The sequence below is a fragment of the Alternaria conjuncta genome, assembly GCF_024043145.1.
Source record: "Alternaria conjuncta strain BMP 0040 chromosome Unknown scaffold_9, whole genome shotgun sequence".
Taxonomy (NCBI): Eukaryota; Fungi; Ascomycota; class Dothideomycetes; order Pleosporales; family Pleosporaceae; genus Alternaria; species Alternaria conjuncta.
Genome location: NW_026250098.1, coordinates 58971 through 79826, shown reverse-complemented (window position 1 = coordinate 79826; position 20856 = coordinate 58971). Strand labels below are relative to the sequence as shown.

The window sequence follows — 20856 nt, the reverse complement described above, 5'->3', positions numbered from 1 at the left end:
TGTGAATGTCACGTCGCAATGTCAAACCCGGTGTGGATCCGTCTGGGGTAACGGGGAAAGGCGTGGAAATGGGGGAAGGCCAGGTCAGCCGTCCTGCGTGGTTTGTCCATGACTACAGGAATAGCCGTTCAGCCCGTCGACAAGCGGCGGCGCATTAGCTGGTTTGAGGCTGTGTGGTTGGGTGAGCGTCGAGCATGTGACAGGTTTGTGGAGGAAGCGTGCGTGCGCTGCCATCATGTGAAAGCCGCGCTATGACACGTTCTCGGCTTTGTTGCACCTTCGCCCCGAGGAGCCTAGCTGCGCTAACGTCTTCCGCCTCAGCCGCAATTCAACCGCCAACGTTACCGCCTGTCACGTTCTCTTCATGAGAGCTTCACATGATTGCTTGCGACGATGCCGTGTGCTATGGAATGGTGTTGGTGCTGAGTACTTTGCATGCTTGCTGGGGAGAAGGAGTCATGCACAAGATACCAGCATACCCACTACTTTCGCGTCTGCTTCACTAATCTTACTCTCGAAGTATACAGATTACCTCTTATCTCTCATGAGAAATTGTAAACGCATTGATGTCATCGTATCTTATTAGTCATGTCTAGACGCTGACACAAATCTCAAGTCGCACGAAATACACCTTAAGGATTAAACCAAATATCACTCTTACCATTCCACAAAGCTCTATCCCGATCCTTCTCTGTCCCCTCCAGAATTCCGAACATCGAGGCACTGAGAGAAAGAGTAGGATAGAATGTATGCATGCTAGATTTGAGAATATATGAGGAGATAGTATACATGTGAAGAAAATGCCTGGCGGCCCCTGGCCTAACCAACATCAACCGGAATAGATGCCCTAATATGAAGCAAAATAAACTCGTCTCCTTCACTCAGACGCTTCGGCCTCCTCGTCCGACTCCTCCACCTCGGCATCACTAACCACATCGCTCAACACATCACTCTCCACCTCACTCAACCCGCTACTCATCGCATCACTCTCATACTCATCCACAACCTTCTTCTTGCTCTTGCTCTTCTTCGCACTGCCCCCAGCTCCCTTAACAGGACTACCACCACCCTCCTTCCTTCCACCAGTCCTCTGCACGAGGTGATCGATCGGACAACCTTCATCCCATCCTTCACTACTCTCCCCCGTTATCGCGCGACACCTCGGACAGCTCTTCCCGTGCTTGATGAGCAGTTGGTGAAGCGGGTACTTGAGGTGGTCCGGAACTCGGACTTCGCAATGCGCGTATGTTGAGTTGCGGTTTGCGCCTGCGAAGGTGCCTTTTGCGCCGGGTGCGAGGCCTGCGGGGTCGCCTGGGGGAGGTACCCAGCCTAGCCATTTACACAGGCGGAAGACGTGGGTATCGACGGCGAAGGAGGGGCGTTGGAGGCAGAAGAGGAGGACGCAGGATGCGGTTTTGGGGCCGATGCCGGGGTACTTTGTTAGTGCGTTGAAGGCGTCGTCGTTGGAGAGGAGGTGCAGGTGGTCGAGTGAGACGATGTTCTGATCTGCCTTCTCGACCTCTGCATGTTTCTCGCCTTCGGCCTCGTTCGCAGATCCGGGGGCTTTGTCTGATGAGGAAAGCAGCTCGTGGCGCCGTGCCTGGTTCTCTTCCCAGACCATTTGCAGGATCTTCTTGATGTCTTTGCTCTTCACATCTGCGAGTCCGCCGCTCTTGATCGCCTCGAAGATCTCCTTCTGGTCTGCTTGTCGTACTTTGTTCCAGTCTACACTGCCTTTGCCGACGCCTTCTTGCAGAATGCCGAACTTTGCAACGAGACCGGCGAATGCGCGTGATGAGTTGGTGCCGGACGTCGCTGCCGAAAGACGTGTTCGAATGAGGGCATCGAGAACGGAAGGTACTTCTCCACAACCGGAAACTTCAAGAGAAGGCGCGGGAATGGTCTTGGGTGCTTCAACTTTGCCGTGGACTTTTGAAAGGAGACGCGTCACCTCCTCGCATTCTTCGGCTGTAGGATGAGGATAGTTCGGATACGGTGTCTGACCTGGAGTAAGGCCATAGCCACCTGTCTTGGCCTTGCTCTTCTTCTTCGGTGACGCGTCGGTGGTGGTAGTCGCTTTGGCAACGAGGTCATCGACTTCCTCTTTCTTCCGCTTAGCTGTCTTTGCAGACTTCCTGGGCTTCTTTGCTGAAGGCTTGCTCTCTTCTCCCTCGCTCTTGACTGGGAGGGAAGGAATAGCACCAAGGTTGTGTGGGAGTTCGTTGATATCTTCCTGCTTTACTGACGACTTCTTGGCGCGCTTTGTGCTCTTTGGTGTGACGGGTGCTTTCTTGGAAGTCGCGTCTGGCGACTCTTCGACCTTGACTGCTTTCCTCTTTCGTCCATTACGCGCCTCTGGGGTAGTCGGTGGACTCGATAGTTGCACTGGTTCTTGGCCAATGGCTGGCGCTTGCACGGCATCGGCCCTGGCGGAGCTCCTGGTTGCTCGTGCCATGCTTGGTATAGTGGAGATGGCAAGTCGATTCGATGAGATCGTCAATGGGCTTGGGCGCAATGCCAGCAGTCGCTTATAAGGAAGTCTGAATGCAATGGTGAGGAGACGTGCTGGGCAAACGAATTGGAGATGGGTGATAGAAAAGGATCACTTGAGATATGGATCTTGTGAGCGGCAAACCTCGACAAGTGAAGGGTGAGTGACCGGAAAGGGGAAACTACGCGTGAATGGTGAAGGCAGGTATCATGACGTCGATGACGATGATTGGAGCTTTGGCCCTTGTCCCTGCCTTAGCGCGCATGACGAGGACGCGCCGAGGTCCACTTTGTCGGGAGCCCGTCACCTCTGATCAGAGCTACCCCACGTCTATCGATACTATCGATACCTCTTGAACGCCTTCAGACTAAGCTCATCATGGCTCACAAGGCGCCGCTGGTTGTTCCTGCGCTCAAGCGACACACGGCCACTGTCATCGTGGCGCATGGACTGGGTGACAGCGGGGCTGGCTGGTAAGGAGACTCAACGTTATGCATGTGTACATCTAAACAGCGTAGGATATTCCTCGCGGAGAACTGGCGCAGACGCAGCAAGTTCGAGGAAGTCTCCTTCATCTTCCCCAATGCGCCCAATATCCCGATCACGCTGGTTCGTTGACCAAGTCCGACGCAAGCACACAGCATATCGCTGATACGCGACACAGAACATGGGCATGAGCATGCCAGGATGGTACGACATCAAGTCACTCAGCACGCTCGACGACCGCGACGAAGACGAAAAGGGCATCATCGAGTCCCAGAAATACTTCCACTCCCTTATCGACCAAGAAGTCGCAAAGGGCATACCCGCCAACCGCGTAGTCGTTGGAGGCTTCTCGCAAGGAGGCGCCATGTCGCTGCTGTCCGGTGTGACATACAAGGAGCAGCTTGGAGGCATCTTCGGCCTGAGTTGCTACCTCCTGCTGCAGAAGAAGATCAAGGACATGATTCCGACCGAGAACCCCAACCAGAAGACGCCCATCTTCATGGGCCACGGCGACGCTGACCAAGTGGTTGCGCACAAGTGGGGCAAGCTGAGTGCGGAGGAGCTCGAGAAGCACGGGTTCAAGGTCGACTTTAGGACTTACAAGTACGTCAGCTGTTTGGAAGTACGAACGTATCACTGACAATGCGTAGGAACCTGGTTCATTCCGCCGACCCAGATGAGATCGATCACCTCGAGTCCTACCTTAACCAGCAAATACCTGCTCTTGGCGACAAGTCAGAGCTTTGACTCTCTCAATCGACCCCGATCGTGACGACCGAAGCGACGACAGCCCTGGTGCTTATAATCACACTGGCCATTGCTTGGTTTGCGTGGTACAAGCGTGACGCTATACTAAGGCCACATGATGAGACAGACTGGCATGGGAATTGAGCTACATATAATGATGGGAGACATATGATAAAATGACCTTGACGTGATTAATCCATGGATTAAAGCTTGTTCACATGGTCTTTCCTCGTAGGGACATCTTTGAGAGGTGTTGATGAACTCAACTGTAATCATGTACTCTGATCGGCCATTTCGTCACCACCTCAGCGCAACCCCGTAGCAAATACCAGGTAACAAACACATCTACCCCGCCTCTGTATCTTCGTAACAGTCATATCCACCTGTTTGTCCGCTAGCTTCATGTTCGTGGGTGAAGTTTGCAAAAATTCTTCCCCGTCGCCCCACCATCACCACTGCATCGCCAACCACCACAACCACCAACAATGTATTTATTCTAACTCACCAGCTCTTCATCAATTTCCGATATGGTCTAGTGGCTAGGATTTGCCGCTCTCATCTCGCAGAGTCAGTTCACTGTACAGTGCCGGCAAGGCCCGGGTTCGGTAAGTTTGCATCGCAGTAACATGACTTCGAAGCATGGTTCTAACAATTAATCAGATTCCCGGTGTCGGAAAATACCTTCTTTTTTGCTGATTTTTGGGTAAGGAGGGAGGGGTGTTGAGGCATGGCATGAGGGGCCAAGATAGAGATGCTGGGTTGAGTTTTTGGAAGGGGATGTGCGCTGGAATGTACCGCTGTTTAAGAACTTTAAAAGCTGAAGGACGCGTGTAAGAGGGTGAGATTCATTTTGTTTGGTATTGCACGGCGTGGAGAATTTGGTATTACGAACGCGGTGTGCAAGTAGGTTTTATTGCTAGAGAGACTTGCAGACCTGTGCCTGTATACATCCGTGATGTGGTGCTTACCGCATCTAAGAGATGCGGCTCTGTGCCTCGGCTACGATGCACCTTCCACAACATTACAGTACCACGACTTCAATCCATCATCCCACTTTTGTCGCGACACTGCATCTCATGCGCTCCTGCCGCTCGTATTCAATGACGCGCGCACTCTCCAATGCATCTGAGGAGACTACCAAGCATCGCATTGCTTACCTAAGCCCAGCAACTCTGCTTTTTCTTCCTGCCGAGCTCTCTGCAACTCCATCTCGATGCGGCCTCCTATCGATAGCTATATTTGGAGCTCGCTACCAGCTACACTCGGCCAACGTCCCATTCAGGCGTCCAACAACGTCACAAAATGCCAACGGGCTGCACGGGCTGGGCCATTCGTGCGGGCTTTCCAACATTCCAGCTGGGACTCGCCTGCCTGCTAAGCTCACGCCTCAAAGCTTTGTACCACTGCAGAGGAAGGAGAGTCAGGGGTTGCGTCGAGTCCGGCCCAGCTAGTCAGCATCTAGCGAGATGCTTGATTCCTTAGGGCTGATCCCCTCGACTGTTCCCACTCGTCGCAGACCTTCCCAACCCGCCGTCTGGTTTGCGTAGAAAGTAACTCTTTTTCGCGTTCAACGGTTAACGAGAATTTGGTTTGCCATGACGCTGTCGTTCGGCGACGATCCAGTAGATCTTCCGCGACATAACGATCAACAAGCGAACCCGCAATCACGATGTAATCACCTTAAACCTCGTGTGAGTGAGATGCCGGCCTTCCCGATCAGTCTGGCCGAAACTTGCCATTGGTAAATTTCCGAACCTGCACGCTTTGGGGAGACGTCGCATCCGTGCGTTCAGGCACGAGCGGCCGTATTTGACATGCGCCTCAGCGCTGGCGGTCTCGTAGCGCGGGCCTAGGGCTTGCGGACAGCGTCAGTCCATGTGGAGATGTACGAGCGCGGTAGGGCGGACGGTGTTTATTGGGTGCGTGGGCCATGGGTCAATACGAGAGGGGCTGTTGTTAAAGAGCTGAGCTCGCTGCTATCTGTGGGTTTCGTTTCTTCACTATCTATCGTCAAGGTCGTTTGTCTAATTCACGCATCTTTTCGTCGACTCTTTATCGTTTCGACAGTCCACTCGCTTTCTACACGTCAATTATTTCGACATAGAATAATCATAATCAAGATGCGTTTCTCAGCTTTCGCCCTCCTCTCGCTGGTCTCGGTTGCCTTTGCTGGTAACTGCGGACCTCAGAATGGAAACGCCAAGTGCGCTGCCAACGAGTGCTGTAAGTCTACAATACCCTCACATCTTCGAATTCTTGCTAATAATGCATCACAGGCTCCCAGTACGGCTGGTGCGGAACCACACCCGCCCACTGCGACGCAAAGAACTGCATGCACCCCTTCTCCGGCGCCTCCTCATCCTGCAAGCCCACCCCAACCACGATGAAGACCTCCGCGACCAAGCAAGCCACCTCGCCCGCAACCACCTTCCCCACCGCCGTCCCCGAGATCGACGTCTGCGGCCACGCCCAAGGCGGCGTCACCTGCCCCGGCGCCGGCGCAAACGGCTTCTTCTACCGCTGCTGCTCGTCCGCCGGCCACTGCGGCCCCAAGAACGATATCCAGGACCAGAACCTGTACTGCGGCGACGGCTGCCAGGCCGGCTTCGGAAAGTGCGACAACCAAAAGGCGCCTGCTGAGCCTACTGCCCCCAAGGGTACTTCGGGTGAGGGAGAGACGTGCGGTCCTATTGTTAACAAGAAGTGTGGTAACAACCTCTGCTGCTCTGGTTCCAACTTCTGTGGCTCTGGTGAGGACTTCTGCGGAAAGGCCAACTGGTGCCAGAGCAAGTGGGGAAGGTGCAACTAAGATGTTGGATGTCAACATGGGGTTGGAGTAGAGAAGTTGGGGGTTAGAATAGTTACGAGTATAAGAGTCCATGGGACAATGAAAAGACATGAGAACTACACATTACTTGCACACGCGTAGACATTAAATTGCCTTCTTTCCACGGGCGGATCTTCACAAACCCCCCTGACACGCTCAACGCAAGCACACAGCAACCTCCATTCACACCCCCATAGCGTCCGTGAGAGTTGATGGACGTCTTCTCTACTGTGCTATAAGGAGTGTTGTCTTGCTTGATGGTGGTGGTGTTAGTGGTAAAGATAGGGGAGGAGAGCTGGAGTTGTCCTGAGCGAGAAGAAAAGCCATGTCATCCATTGTAAAGAGTGGAGCGAATGCGTGCCGCCGACAGTCCGGGGGAGGGAGTTTGACTGTTGATAGGTTAGACTACATTCAAGTTTCGCACCTCTCGCTGGGAAATGGCTGCTCGAAATGGGCAAGGTAATATGATACTTCGGTACTGATGAAGTGAAGTGAATATACAGAATCTTGTCCAAGCAAGCTTCGGTCGAGCCGTTTTCCACGCGAGGGATCAGATATAATGATTTGGGGTCGCCCCGCTGTTTATCAAAGGCTTGATGGAAGGATGAGAGGGATGTTTGGTTTGATCCTAACAGTCCTCCTCGTGTATCAAGTTATATATCATTTCTTTATCTATAAGTTAGAGATTCTATCATCGTAATCTACTCTGTGTAAGGACCGTACCAGCACCAAACCACGTCAAACTACACCAAACACATGACCGTCACACCAAATACGCCTCTCCTCCGAAAGATAGAAGACTAAGAAAGAAAGAAGAACCCCAGAGAAATAGAAAACACCTAGTCCTACCACTCTCCCACACCACACTAACCCTTAACCCACTCCCCAACCTCAAACCCCACCCTCCTCAAATCCGCATCCGCAAACCTGCCTCCAGGTCCACACGCCTTCCAAACACTCAAACACCTAACCCCTTCGTCCATCTCCGGTTTCAGCCCCACCTGCCCCTCCTTCGGATCAAAGCTCTTCACATACAGCGTCAAATCGGGTCCTACGGTGCCGCGCCACAGCGTCGCCATCCACTGCCAGTGGTCGGTTGGGCTGTAGGCATCTTGGATGGGGATGCGGGAGGCGTAGGCGATGGAGGCGGCGAGTTGGAAGGTTGGGAGCAGGATTACGGGTTTGATGGTGGGGGAGGTGGAAGAAAGGGAGTGGGAGGGGGAGTCGGGGGGTGTGGCGGAGTCTTTGCGGGTGTCTTTTGTGGAGACGATGATTGTGTCGCTGTTGTTGGATGACGGGGTGTCTATGGGTGAAGTGGGTGTGGTGGTGATGTATTTGATCATTTCTTTGCTCTTGGCGTGCCATTCTTTGATTAGGTCGAGGTAGTCTTCGAAGGTAACCTCGTTGTCGGCGTTGTCGGTGGGGGATTGCGGTGGCTCGGCGATTTGCGGGCTGTATTCCTTTTGCTTGATGAGGTATTCGTTGAGCCATTCTGTGAGTTCTTTGACGGCGGCTGGGTCGTCGCCTTCGATGGCGATGATGGCTCCGCGGTTGGCGCGGTAGGATGGGCTGGCGGAACCGGGCTCTTTGTATTGATAGGGAGGCGTTATACGTCCGAGGAGTTTAATCTTGTTGGGATATGGGAAAGCACTGAGAACTTCCTCTACGCTCTTGGGACTGCCATCGGACTGTAGAGATCCTAGCTCAACCATTGATTGATGGCGCATCTCGCGAGGGGTCCGCGGAGGAGGCATTGTCGCACTGTGTGGCGTCACATGGATGGGTGGCAAAGACTCCCGTCGATAGACGGCGTATTGCTGGATCGGGCCGTTATGCGATCCGTCTGGTCTACGACCGTTACTCGTCGGGGGAGGCCCTTGATCGAAGCGGCGCTTCTTGTTCGGCGTCAAAGGGCTATACATCATCGTGTCTCCACGCATGGTCGGATTGAGCTGAATGTTACTGAGGCTTGGTGGAATGGGGCCGCGGCGATGACCGGGCGACTCAAGGCTGAGGTTACTCATCACGGGTAGGTAACGAGTTGTTGGCGTGAGGCCTTCCGAGATGTTAGGAGGCGGCAGAGTCGGGGTACCAGAAGCGTCAAGGAAAGGACTGGTAGGTGTTCTCAGACTGCGGCCACCACACTTGTGACAACGGTACTTGTCAACTGTCGTATGCTGGCCAGTAGGGTTCAACGGTGACGACCCAGGTTTGCCAAGACGACGCGGTTGGTAGCGATAGTCGGGATATTGTTCCTGGTGCCTAGCCTTCTCTTCCTAACTTCACGTTAACAAAGACAATGGAGGGTAAGGTGCCAAGGGCCACTAACCTGCGCAAGGTCTTGCCAAACCTTCTTCTGCTCTTCACCCTCAGCCTTCCACTGTTCACCGATAATCTTTGAGATGTCAGGATTGTTAAGACCCGGATTACGAGCGGTAATGGCCTGCTGGTGGTGCTGTCGATAAAGAATAAAAGCTACAAGGCAATGGTCAGCAGGCTGCGCAAGAATGACCGCAAACAATGATGGGTGTCTTTGTTCTGAGTCAAATCCGAGTCAAATGCTCCGATTAGGAAAGTGACGTACATCCAAGACAAAGGAAGATAATATCGACTTACCATTTCGCGGACGCGGTATTTTCGGCTCTGGCTGACACAAGCAAACATGACCTGAGAAGTCGGGCTCGCCGCCAGCTGTAGCGGACGAAGCACTCTGGGGAGGTTTATCGTCAGATGGACTGATCAAGTCGTCGGCCCCGTCAATCTCAATCAGCGGCGAAGGTCTTTTCCTTGTAGTCCTCGGAGACGACAAAGCAGGAGAGGCTGGCGGCTCGTCCCTCTTAGTACGTTCAGCAGTAGGACTAGACGTGGAAGCTGGGCGCGTCTCGTTGATCCGACTGCTCTTGCGCAAGTTCCTCGAAGGCTTCGAATCGTCCATCGGAGACACTGGAGATGCATCACCAATCTGCATGTTTGTCTTGACGTACCGCCTCGGCACGTGAAAGAAGGTAGCGACAGGCGGAGAATGGGGAGAAGAAGGAGTCAAAGTCCAAACAATCGGTGGCAACACTCGACTGGCTAGCATTTTCGATTTCTAGAGACGCGGCAGCTGACCTAATGACTCCGATGGAAGAAGGCGCGGTTCATTGTCCTCGGTCGGACACGAAGGGAGGGAACAGCCGCGTTGGTAACGAACCATTAACAACATGTCCGTATCTTTGAATGCATTATCCGGTAGCTAGAGTTGGATCTTTGACGCTTTGACGATGGTAGCAGCCGTGATCCAGTAAAATGATTGTTCCAGTCATATGCAGCCGATCTGCGCTGGCGGTTTCTTTGTTCTACTACTTCGGGAGCGTGCCAAGACAAGCTTCCACCAACCGCGAGACATGTACATTCCTGCGTCAGCTATGCAAATAAGAGCCGGGGCTTTGTCTCAGACCAGGGCCTGGTCTTGTCTCGCGTTCGTCATTGGAGTGGTACTTTGATGCGCGGCTTATGCAAGGGGCGCCAACAATGCAACACCTTCCCGCATTGCAGTGCCGCATCGCAACGGCTGTGGCTCAGCTCAGAAGCGAAGCTGTAGACGATAGTCTCCCCTATTACGACTGATGGTGTATGCAGTCAAAGCATCGAAAGACGGGCGCGAGCCAGGGAGGCAATAGACCTCAGAGATTTCCGCCTCCCCTCCACCCTCCCCGCTTCCCCAGTCCTCGCCAACAATACAACATTCTCTTTCATGACAATGACTGTGGCTCAATCTTGAAAACGATGCAGTCATACTGCGCCTTGCCGCCATATGCCGTCCTGGTTGTAGCGAGGCGCATTTTACCGCGTGTCGCGGGTGACCAGGTAGTTCCACGAAGCTCTTCTCAGCCATGGCCAAGTTCCAAACAGTGTCTTTGACAACTTGTGCTGACAACCCGAGGGAAACTTCGTTCCGTCGGCGAGGTCTCAGACACTTTTTTAACGACCTGTGATAGTATCCCGGAAGAAACTTGAGGTCAAAGCTCGCTCCCTCTTGCTCTTCCAATCTGTCCCTCTTTCCTGTGTCCGTGTCCGTGTCGCGGGGAAGCAGGAAGCTCCGTTCAGCCTCGGCCGAGTTCCAGAGAGTGTCTTGTGCTAATACCCTGGAGGAAACTTGAGCTTAAACTGCACTCGCTCGTTTTCCTGCTTCTTCTCTTCCTCACTCTTTTCACGCACAGTATTAATGCTCCGATTCCCGCGTACCAAGTTCGCGGCATGTTTGCCAATGAGTTCATGAGCCGGCCCACTGAGCTGAATATTATCCCTATCACATCGACCCGTTAGCTTGAAACAGAGACAAAGCGTTTGTGCTGTGCTATAACTTGTGGCTTGAAAGGAGCGTGGTGCTATGCAGCGACTGAGGTGCGTATAGCGTGAACGCAGTAGATGTATCAAGTGATCAAGGACGAGGCTTATGAACTTACCAAAATAAGTGCTCAGTCGGGGCCGAGCATTTAACCAATCCACTCCCCCTTACAGCATCCAAACAGGGCGTATCAACGTGTTCAAAAAGCGGTGCCTGAGCTCCCACACCAGTCGCATCAGAAATCTGTCGCGAGTGCAGTTGTTTGGCGCGGACTTCGTTCATGATGATAGCATTTGGCTCAGGCATGTAGATGGCGCCCGTTTTCCATTCTGCAGCTTTCCGAACTAAGACTGTATTCCAGTATGACCATAGAAACACCATTCGGTGCTGAGTCACTGCGAAATCGGCTTCCCGCATGGCTTTCTTTTGTAACTGGAATTGCGGGAGGAAGGAGGCGTCGATCATTTTGGGTATGACGACGTTGGGTGGGTGGGCTGCGTGTTCGGCCAGGATGTCGAGACTGTGGAAGAGGGACTCGATGCTCTTGTCCACTGCGGACATGGCCACAGGCTTCTCCAACGTAGAGTATTCGAGCAGATCCCACAGGCCGAAGAAGACGGTGAAGAAAGTCCATTCGTCTCCTTTCCGTAGGCGTTCGGGGATGACTCGTCGCCCCTTGTCGTAGGCGACGTACTGTTCCATTTGTGTCTTGAAGTCAAACGACGTTACAGTTGTCTCGTTGTTTCCCGCGCCTTTCGTTTCCGTGTGGACGTTTGCGTCGACTAGCGATCCGATGTGTGCGGCCGCGGCTGGCTTGGAGTGGGCGAAGTTGTCAATCGTGTCGCATGCGAGCTGGAGTGTGTCAGACTGTGTTTGTGTATGAGGGCATGACTCTGACGAACCTCTTTGCATAGCGTTTCCACCCATAGGTCGCCTCGGTCAGCGTCGCGGGCTACCACTGCGGATAGCACAGGCGAAGAGACGCGGTAGCTTCCCGTGTCGGACCAATCGTTGCCGAACACTACTATGCGGTGCGCGTTACCGCGCCATACTGTGTTGACGGTGTCTTCGAAATTAGCGGAATGTACCCAAGTGAAGTACAAGATCATGAGAATGGCAAGAGCCGCACAGAGGTGCAGCCGCGAGAAGAACCTCATTGTGTGGTCGGCTAGGCTATGCGACAGGTGACAGGCGACAGGTGTGAGGGTGAAGTGGTAGCAATGCGATGCGACCCAGCAAATGGAAGCAAATAGTGGGCAGCTTTGTGAAGCAGTGGAAGGTATAGGCTGCTAACCGCGGGAGTAGCCAGCGTCATCCTTGACAAGCGTTGAAGAACATGACGACGCAGTTGACGCCTGTGCGAGTGCGAGCCTCGCTGTGATTGCATCCCCGGGAATACATGGGTCAGAAACGTCCAAATGTGGATACATGTCGCGTGCGCGTCGCATGCCAAACTCAGAATCCCATATTCAGAGTCTGCTGGCCTGACTGTTCATCGACTCACCTACCGTCGACTCACTTTCCTTACTCAGCGTTTCTCCTTTTCTTTTTGTGTGACCGCCACAACACCGACGACGCCGACATTACACAGCGCCGTGGTGCGAAAAGTTGAGGTTCTGACCGCGCGGAACCTACGGCCGCTCGGCATCTCGCCCCACTTCTCGTGGCGTAATCAGCGGAGCAGAGTTCAGGACTTACGTATATAATTTTAGCTAACGATTATCAGTGGAGGAGGATGCGAATGCCCAGGTTGTGAAAGCCACGAAGCCACAAATGCAGCAGACGCGCTATGCCTCTAGCGCGTTAAGTGCTTATCCTGCCGCCCGTTGAACACGATCGGGTTCGGAAGATGCCAACCGCTTGTCAGCCCGCTCGCTGCACCGCCGCCGACTCCTCGCCATCGCCAAACTTCAGGTTCGCGAACCTGTCCATCAGGAAATCTCGCATCGCACCTTTATCGTCAATCCACTGTGCGACGATGAACGACTGCTCTGCCCATTTTCTCGTCCTAACATCATCTTCTGACAGGTAAAAGTCTACGGCGCGATTGAAAGCGGTGCTTGCGAGCCATTCGAGCTCGGTTTGGGGGTAGCAGTCGACCTCCTTGATGCACTCGTCAGCCAGGTCTGCAGCGTCTTCATTTGTGACGAAATCAGAAGATGGCGGCGGTGTATCGAGTCCGGTTATCGCGATGGAGGGAGGATGGAGGGTCTGAATGGGCTTAGGAATATATCGGGATTGCTAGGGTGCGGGAACTTACGTTTTTCTGCTTCGCAGCAAGATGCGTTACTTGCTGGATGCATTTGATGCTGACGTCCTCGTCGTACTCGAGTGAAAGGCTGAACATGCATCTAAGCCAGCGTGCCAGTTTCGTGATGTCGCGGCCTGCTGGTTGGCGGCAAGTCAGGTTGATGATTTTCTGGAGAACAGATAGTACTTCTGTCAACTTCGTCAGTCTTTATTCAGCGAGTCGCTCGATGATCTCACTCTTCTGATATTTGTTTTCTAGTCCTGCTTTCACGATGCAGCCATGTACGACTAGAACGAGATCTGCCAGAGTCTCGTAATGATCCGGGTTCTTGTACTTCCAACACTGGTCGAAAAGATCGTCAAGCTCATCCCATCTCTCAAGCTTTAAGACAGCTTCGAGCTCCAGTTTGACGATCTGGAAGTATTTTGACATGATGTCGTCTTGAGAGGTTCCACCAAGTTTGCTCATGCTCTCTGCTGCGGTGCGTCGGAACTCTTGGCTATGCTTATGGGCTTCGAGGTAGTAACCAATCTGTAGTAGTCAGACACTGGTCGTTCTGGCGAGATTCGCGACTCACACTTTGCTTGGTGTGATCCTCGGCGCGGGCCAGGGTGGTGTAGGTACAAGCAGCGAGGAACTCGCAGAACACCAGCCGGAGGTAAAGATCACCGTCTGGATTTGGTTGGGTCTTCTCCTTGAGAAGCTTGATGAACTATAAGGGTCAGCGGTATTGCTTCCGTCTTTGGCGTTCAGCTCACCTCAGTGCAGCATCCGAGCAACCTAACCAGGAGTCCTGGTGGCATCTCCGCGCAGTACTTCAGCGACATGTTGTAAGCGTTCTTAGAAAACCACTCAAACTCCACGGCTGTGAAAAGTTCCTTGGCCGGCGTGCTCGGCCTGATGCGAGATGCTTTGGCTTGAACGCATGCTTGGACAATCAGTAAAAGCGCCTCCTCCAGAAGTGCATAACGACATACCTCCCTCAAAGACGTTGCAGATCTGTTCCAAGACACCGGTATCAATGTTTCCATCCTTAGTAAGCTCGGACTCCAACATACGTGCGGTAGACCTGATCACATATTAGAGGTGCGTAACACTTCGGGTGAGCGACGTACCTTAAGAGCGCGGGGAGATGTATCCCTGCCGGCGCACTATGCTCGTACTTCTCCAGAACCTTCTCGAGAGCATTGATAGCCTGTCTTTTGCTCCCCGCACTCTGAGCCTCCATGACGCAAGCGTAAAGTAGGGTAGCGTCTTTCGCGGAACTCCGACAGACATAGTCGAGACATTCAGCGGCGAAGATCTCATCACCGCCTCGCAAACCTGCCTTGTACATGAGGTAACGAGTCACTGGCTCGTCTTTACCACTCTCAGGCATCTTGGAGTGCACCTCCCGTGCGGCTTCGTAATCTTGACGTGACAAGGCGCACTGTATGATCTTCCTCGCAACCTTGGTTTTGTTCTGCACGCCGGCCTTCTCGAAGATGTCGTGAAGGCATGCTCGACACCAAGCCTCAGCGATGTTGTATTGTTCCTGGCTGGACGCGGCCTCCACCTTCTTCCACAAAAGGGTTTGCGCAGCATGTGTAGCAGGCGCAGAGAGCGAAACTTTGGAGTTCTGCGCCACGGTATCGAAAAGGTCATTGAGTTGCTCGAGCGAATTTTCGGAAACACTGTTGTTGATCCCAATCCAGATGCGCGTGATGACTGCCTTCTCGATCCAGGACTGGTTTTCCTCTCGAAAGAGGCGGATATCGATCAGGTCGTCCAGTACTTTACACGCGGTCACGTTGCTAGAAGTGGTCAGCGAGACGCTGCAGGGTGTATGATTATGTGTACCTGTGGTCTTTGAGCTTGTGAATATAATGCATGATGCTAGAATGTGTTAGTCAGACTAAATTAGGAAGGGTAACAGGTGAGGTCATACGTTTTGAAGTTCGTATCGTTCAGCACGATGGTACGGATCATGCGCAGAAGGACTAGGAAAGTTAGCATATGACGATAAGAAGATCCAAGGAGCTTGCCATTATAGAACTCGGATGTGTCCATGGTTTCGGCTTCGGACAGCAGCTCAATTTTCAGCAATGAGACTATCATCTTATCGCCGAAGTCCTGAAGAGTATCAGTCTGCAGCCATAGCGATTCAGCTCGTTCATGCGACCTACAGTCTCCATCAACTTCACCATCTGCCATGCCTTCTCTTGGGTAATAGGCGTCTTAGTCTTCATATACGCCTTGACTGACCACCTCATTAGCCAGAGCTTGATCGCCATGTTGACGGGACGTGCATACCAAGACTTTGCATGATACTGAGTCTCAGCTCACTAATCTCTGGACTGAGCATGTCCAGATCCTGCTCCCCAAGAACATCGAATGCGCGCTCTAGCCATCTCGTAGCAACCTCATAATCGCGCTTCGCCAACATAGCCTTCCCGATCTCGTACAGCAGATCCGCAAGCTGCTCAGTGATGGTAGAGGTAAAGCTTTTCCTAACTTGCCTGCACTTCTCGAACATATGCTCTGCCATACCCATCTGATCTTGACGCCACGACAAAGTCATCCGCACAGCGAAATACTGCGCACGTAGGCCATCTGCGAGCTCGGTGTCCTTCTCAGGCTTGTCGTCGGTTCCTTTGCTAAGAACATCTTCGTACTCAGCAGCGAGCTTGAGTAGGTCTGTCGCGATGATCAACTCTTTCGCCTCGATGCACACTCTTGCAGCTTTCAGTGCAACCTTCATGAGACGGATGCAGCTCTTGCGCTGGCGTACGCTGTTTGGTCCGCGACCGCCAGCTGAGTCGAGGAGTAGAAATGCGTACGCACGGAGGAAAGGTACCACGCTGGTCTTGTCTGCCGCTGAATCCTTCGGCTGATTATTGACAACGGAAGTGTCGCGTCGCAAGCGTGTAGCTTGATTCCAAAGCTCGGTTCCCAGCCTGTCGAGTTCTTCCTGTCTCGCGGTAACGGCAGTCGAGGTTTTGAGTGGCAATCCGAGAATCTGGGCCTGAACCTCACCAATGATCGACGCATGGTTGCCGGCTTCTATGCGCTTGCTGAGCGTCGAGGCGAATGCTGGTGGGAAGGTAAGTGTCACGCGTAGGGCAGGCGCGAGGTAGTGCACTCACTGAGGACTGCCTTCAGCTTCTTCTCTCGCTCCAGTTTGGCTGCTGACTGCGAGGGCGGCATGATGCGTGTCAGATGGCAATGCGAACGACGTTGGTTGATGTGCAGATTGGAGGTGTGAGATGTCGGAACGCGACTGCCACTCTGGAAGGTCGCTCCACACGCACGTGCGTGAGATTAGGAAGGAGCATACACGTGGACGCGAGGAAAACTGGATGCAAGACGGAGGAACGAATGAATGAAGATGGGAAGGCAGGCAAAAGGATGTACATGTTGAAGTAAACCTGTGGATATCGCCGCACTTGCAGTTACCCTCCCAAGAGACGTGCGCACTCTTTCTGACCAATGTTTTGAGACACCCAAGCCAGACATTACCCTGTTCCCAACCCATTCATTGTACAGCAAAATTTTACAAAAACACTCGTTCCAAGCGAAAATTCCGCAAAAGCGTCTACTCTTTGAGCTCGAAAACACTCAAATCGGTGCCGTTGAAGATAATGCGCTCGCTTTCCCTTGAATTCTTGAACTTGTAGAAGATTGATGAAGTCATTGTTGTGATTTGTGGTGCAGCTTCGACGGCCTCAAGACGCCGGTAGCGACCCCGATGTGGCCTCGGTGATGGGAAGGAAGTTGCCCACGATCAACGCCGGTCTACAACAGTCAGTCTAAGCTCGGAGGCAACATCCACCTCCACTTACATATTCCAGGCATCGCGTTTGACGGTAAAAGAAAAGCAGCAACGTATCTCAGGATCCTTAGAGTGCGGGTCGGGGTTCTTCAAGGAGCAGCTCGTCAGGATGGCTTTTTGAGTATGGTCGAATGCGATGGCGCCGAATTTCTCCCAGTAGGAAACCAGTGACGGCTCAGCGATGATCTCGTGCAGAGCGATATTACCCTGTATCCTGTTAGCTGGAGTCATATTCCAATTGATCGTAGTCTGGTGCTTACGTCTCGCAACTTTGACATCGGTACGTGGATGAGCCGCGCCATCTCTTTGTTGCCACGATATATCTCGCCTGTTCTTCTCCAGCAACATGCAGGTATAGCCATGCTTGCGAAGACGCGGTCGTACTCCATCAAGCTCTTGTCAAACCACATCTCGATGCGTACTAGATCCACATCTGTCAGACTTTGCATGCGCTCTCGAAACTTGGGTCGGAAGCGATCCAGTTGGCGCAGTACTCGGATGCGAGATGCCTGTTGCAGGTTCTGCTCCATGTACTGGTTTAGTCGTGCATAACCCTTGACATAGTTGAAGGGCTTCAACAGCCCTGCGTCGACCTTGGCCTTGAGTAGCTTGTTCATGCGCTCTTCAGGACTGTCTGATCCAGCAGGATCAGCGGCCGTGACAAGGTATCTCTCTCTTGCCTTATCCGTAGGGACGCCGCCTGTTTGCCGTGATGCAGCATGGCCACCGACACTTTGCGCGGGAGGTGGAAGTAATTGCGACGGTCTTGACGCGTTCGAGGTAAAGGCAGAGTTGCTGTTCAGAGTACCCATCTGATTCATAAGTGAGGCATCGGAAAAGAGGCTATGGAAGTCATTGCCTCCGTAAAACGCACCGTCGTCCATGAGGCTGTTGTTGAGGAAGTCGTTGAGAAGGTTATACTCATTACTGACTTCGGAGGTATTGAACATATATGAGGGATGAAACTGCATGTCCTGAAGGTTGTTCTGAGACGAGGAAAGCAAACCATCGTAGCCCAAGACTTCCGGCGCATCAGTGACGACTATGACGGGGAGCTGAGAAGAAGTGTAACTTACAAGGCTGACTACCAGCTGTCAGGGCAGGTAATTGTGGCGCGGATACGGGGTCAGGCTGGGTACCTGACGTAGTGCTGGCATCCCTATTAGGAGGTACTGGGTGAGGCGCCAGGTTTAGCGCTGCGTCCGGAACTGGAGGAGCGGCTGTCGATGCGGCATCGGAGGGAGTTGATTCGACCTGAGTGGGCTGACTCTGTCCATCGCCATTGTCTGGCTCGGACTTGGACTTTTTAACACCCTCGCGCGGCTCATCGTGACATAGGTGTCCAATATTGCGCTTGACACAGCGTGTGCATGGTCGCTCCTACATTGGGCGAGCTCGATCAGCTTGCGAACAGACGAGGCCATACTCAGTGCACTTACGAGGTCACAGGTCATGTGCTGATTGGTGTGTGTCAGCAAGCAGTAACAATTGTCTTACATGGAAATACATTGCATGTATCGAATGCTGGGGAATTGGCTGTGGCTCACCGAACGTCTGCAGTAGATGCATGCTGAAGGAAGGCATATAGGTTAGCAGGGTTGCGGATGCATTTGTGGGTACACAGCATCGATGGCTTACCATGATTTACTTTTCTACGCTTTTTTGGCGGTTTTGCGGACGCCTCGGAATTGGTCGCATCGGGCTTGCTCTTGGAGGGTGAATGGGTCTTGGGCGCGGTGTTTTCTGGGGAGACTTTGTCCTTGTCGGCTTCTAGTGGTTCCGTCATTTTGACTGGCGAAGCTCCATTTGATCGTCGTGCAGCTTCCGACATCGAGTGTGGGTAGTGGGTCGGTGTCAGAGCCGGGTGCTTTTCTTGGAGACGCGCAGGTTCATGTGTGTTACGACAGGGGTCTCGTCACGCACTCGAGCATCGAAAAGCGCGCAGAAGGTCGAGATGCGCCAGGAACACGTTCTTTGGTGGCACAGCAGGGCCCGTAGTCGCGGCAGACGAGTGGCGGAGAGGTGGTTTCAGAAGCACGAAGGACCAGGTGAATGTTCGCGGTCGCGTGCTTTGCCGAACCGAACCTTGGAAGGAAGAACCCGGAGAAACGCAGGCCCAATCGCGGAGAAGTGCACCGCCCGCCCTCCTAGTGGAGATTTTGACAGCTTCCCGCTGCAATGCGGGTGATCTCGACGGGGCATTCAGATAGCGGCGCTTGCCATGTTGTAGTTTGCACAAGTTTCGCATAGAAGGGCTGCAGCTGCAGAAGTGGCTCCGCTCTGCCGAAGCCCTGGTGGAGCCAATCACGCCCCTGCATTGCTACACTACATGATGGAGACGGCCGCGAACGCGCGCATTCCGAAGACCATACCGTCGGAACGCAGTTCTAAAACTGGGAGTATTTTGATAGACTTGAATGGTCTCGCTGCCCACTCCAGCCAGCCGCCACGCTGGATGGCCTAGTACGGGCCTTGCTAACCTAGCCCATGCCTCGCACAAAGCTTCCTTTAGAGTATTGAAATTACGCCGATGCCCTCCAACGCCATACACCTGCCTTGATATCGAACCCAGTACCGTATTCACTACACCTGCCCAGAGCCCAATCCATGCGCCGAGCCATGCGTGGCTATAGAAAGAACAAAAGTCATCATGGGACCTGCATATCGATATTTTGTATGGCAGCATATTGCGCTGCGCCAGCGTGCCTGAACAAGACGTCGTCCAGTACTGCTTGCGCATCGTTGACCGTCATATCGAGACCCTCGACCTGTGTATGGTTGCCCTGCATGCTCTCTAGGCTGCGTCGCAATTGGGCAAGCACTGGCGCAAGGTCGTCATCGGGCGCGTCGAGGAGGGAGGAAGCTACTGGTTCTGATCGCTTCAGACGGATATCGTCAGGGCCGTCGCCGTGGGCTGTCGCATTGCCTTCGTCTTTGAGTAAGGGGTGGATCTACAGCAGATTAGCAACACGTTCAGCTCGACTAGAATAGACGGCGCGCACCCGTCCATGCTTCTTCTGGTGCTTCCACTCGGCTCTCCAATTCCTGACGTTCTTCTTCAGGTCGTCCAGGTTATCTTCGTCCTTCTTCAGCAGGTGCTGGGCAATCTTGACCTGCTCGCTGAGCAGCTGCCTGGAATGCCGGGCTGTCGTGACCTCTCGCGACACTTGGGCATTGCGCTCCGTGAGCTTGTCGATGTTGAAATGGATGTCTTTGGCCTGTGGGGGTATCCGCGACTCTGCTAGTTGGCGCGCTAGCTTGCGTACGAGGGGGTTGAGTGTGTTGTGTGCGGCCATAATCCTGCGCTCGTCTCGCTGCGTCTCGGCGATGTCCTTCTTCGCATTGCGTATCACCGTCGTGATCTGCTCCAAGACCTGAGGCGGCACTTGCGGCCATGTGTCTATTTGCTCCTGCGGTATTCTCTTCTTCTTGTTCTCTAGCTGCGCGTACTGTTTGCGCGACTCGGCTTCAGGTTCAGCGACTTCGTCCGACTTGCGCTTGCGATGTCTCGAGGGCTGGGTTGGCGCGGGTTCAGTGATTGAGAGCTCATCTTCGACTTCTTCCTGGGCTGGTCTCTTCTTCGGTCTGCCCTTCTTTGCTGCTGCCGGCTTTGGTGCGGGCTTCGACTTGGCCTTCACGACGGCGCCAGAATTGCGACTGCCCGGAGGCCGGCCTCGTTTTTTCGTCGCTTTCGCATCCTTGGAGCGCGTAGGCGCCTAGACGTTATTAGTAGGCGTAGATGACAGCAGGTTGTTGATACTCACCATGACGTTGTGGTGGAGATGGGACGCGACTGATTAGTGTTGACATTCGCGTTGGTGGGGAAGGAGCCGGTTAGCGCGGCGCCTCTTCACGTGCGGTCCGTTTAGCCCCTCACACTTCCCTCCTCACTCCGCCGTCAACTCAACCGCCT

At 53.4% G+C, this 20856-nt stretch overlaps 8 protein-coding genes across 8 annotated transcripts; 2 read left to right on the top strand and 6 right to left on the bottom strand.

Moving 5' to 3' along the window:
- Nucleotides 1–877: 877 nt before the first annotated feature.
- On the bottom strand, nt 878–2455 carry J4E85_006462 (uncharacterized protein; the record flags this gene model as incomplete). The annotated part of the gene is made up of 1 exon (XM_051470699.1): nt 878–2455. One exon carries the CDS (start codon nt 2453–2455, stop codon nt 878–880), a length of 1578 nt encoding a protein of 525 aa, XP_051324909.1.
- A 414-nt stretch (nt 2456–2869) lies between these two features.
- On the top strand, nt 2870–3724 carry J4E85_006461 (uncharacterized protein; the record flags this gene model as incomplete). Its single annotated transcript, XM_051470698.1, has 4 exons — nt 2870–2964; nt 3010–3100; nt 3156–3580; nt 3628–3724. 4 exons carry the CDS (start codon nt 2870–2872, stop codon nt 3722–3724), a joined length of 708 nt encoding a protein of 235 aa, XP_051324908.1.
- A 2120-nt stretch (nt 3725–5844) lies between these two features.
- On the top strand, nt 5845–6533 carry J4E85_006460 (uncharacterized protein; the record flags this gene model as incomplete). Its single annotated transcript, XM_051470697.1, has 2 exons — nt 5845–5947; nt 6001–6533. 2 exons carry the CDS (start codon nt 5845–5847, stop codon nt 6531–6533), a joined length of 636 nt encoding a protein of 211 aa, XP_051324907.1.
- Nucleotides 6534–7417: 884 nt separating this feature from the next.
- J4E85_006459 (uncharacterized protein) lies at nt 7418–8305 on the bottom strand (the record flags this gene model as incomplete). The annotated part of the gene is made up of 1 exon (XM_051470696.1): nt 7418–8305. One exon carries the CDS (start codon nt 8303–8305, stop codon nt 7418–7420), a length of 888 nt encoding a protein of 295 aa, XP_051324906.1.
- A 2365-nt stretch (nt 8306–10670) lies between these two features.
- Nucleotides 10671–12038, bottom strand: J4E85_006458 (uncharacterized protein; the record flags this gene model as incomplete). The annotated part of the gene is made up of 3 exons (XM_051470695.1): nt 10671–10739; nt 11053–11733; nt 11784–12038. The coding sequence occupies 3 exons, from the start codon at nt 12036–12038 to the stop codon at nt 10671–10673; spliced, it is 1005 nt and encodes a 334-aa protein (XP_051324905.1).
- Nucleotides 12039–12744: 706 nt separating this feature from the next.
- J4E85_006457 (uncharacterized protein) lies at nt 12745–16318 on the bottom strand (the record flags this gene model as incomplete). Its single annotated transcript, XM_051470694.1, has 12 exons — nt 12745–13092; nt 13142–13320; nt 13369–13663; nt 13710–13844; nt 13891–14060; nt 14110–14201; nt 14248–14925; nt 14972–15007; nt 15060–15244; nt 15298–15371; nt 15425–16204; nt 16258–16318. 12 exons carry the CDS (start codon nt 16316–16318, stop codon nt 12745–12747), a joined length of 3033 nt encoding a protein of 1010 aa, XP_051324904.1.
- A 518-nt stretch (nt 16319–16836) lies between these two features.
- On the bottom strand, nt 16837–18774 carry J4E85_006456 (uncharacterized protein; the record flags this gene model as incomplete). The annotated part of the gene is made up of 7 exons (XM_051470693.1): nt 16837–16906; nt 16954–17150; nt 17204–17964; nt 18020–18323; nt 18383–18400; nt 18491–18513; nt 18582–18774. The coding sequence occupies 7 exons, from the start codon at nt 18772–18774 to the stop codon at nt 16837–16839; spliced, it is 1566 nt and encodes a 521-aa protein (XP_051324903.1).
- Nucleotides 18775–19591: 817 nt separating this feature from the next.
- On the bottom strand, nt 19592–20710 carry J4E85_006455 (uncharacterized protein; the record flags this gene model as incomplete). Its single annotated transcript, XM_051470692.1, has 3 exons — nt 19592–19894; nt 19946–20659; nt 20708–20710. The coding sequence occupies 3 exons, from the start codon at nt 20708–20710 to the stop codon at nt 19592–19594; spliced, it is 1020 nt and encodes a 339-aa protein (XP_051324902.1).
- Nucleotides 20711–20856: the final 146 nt, after the last annotated feature.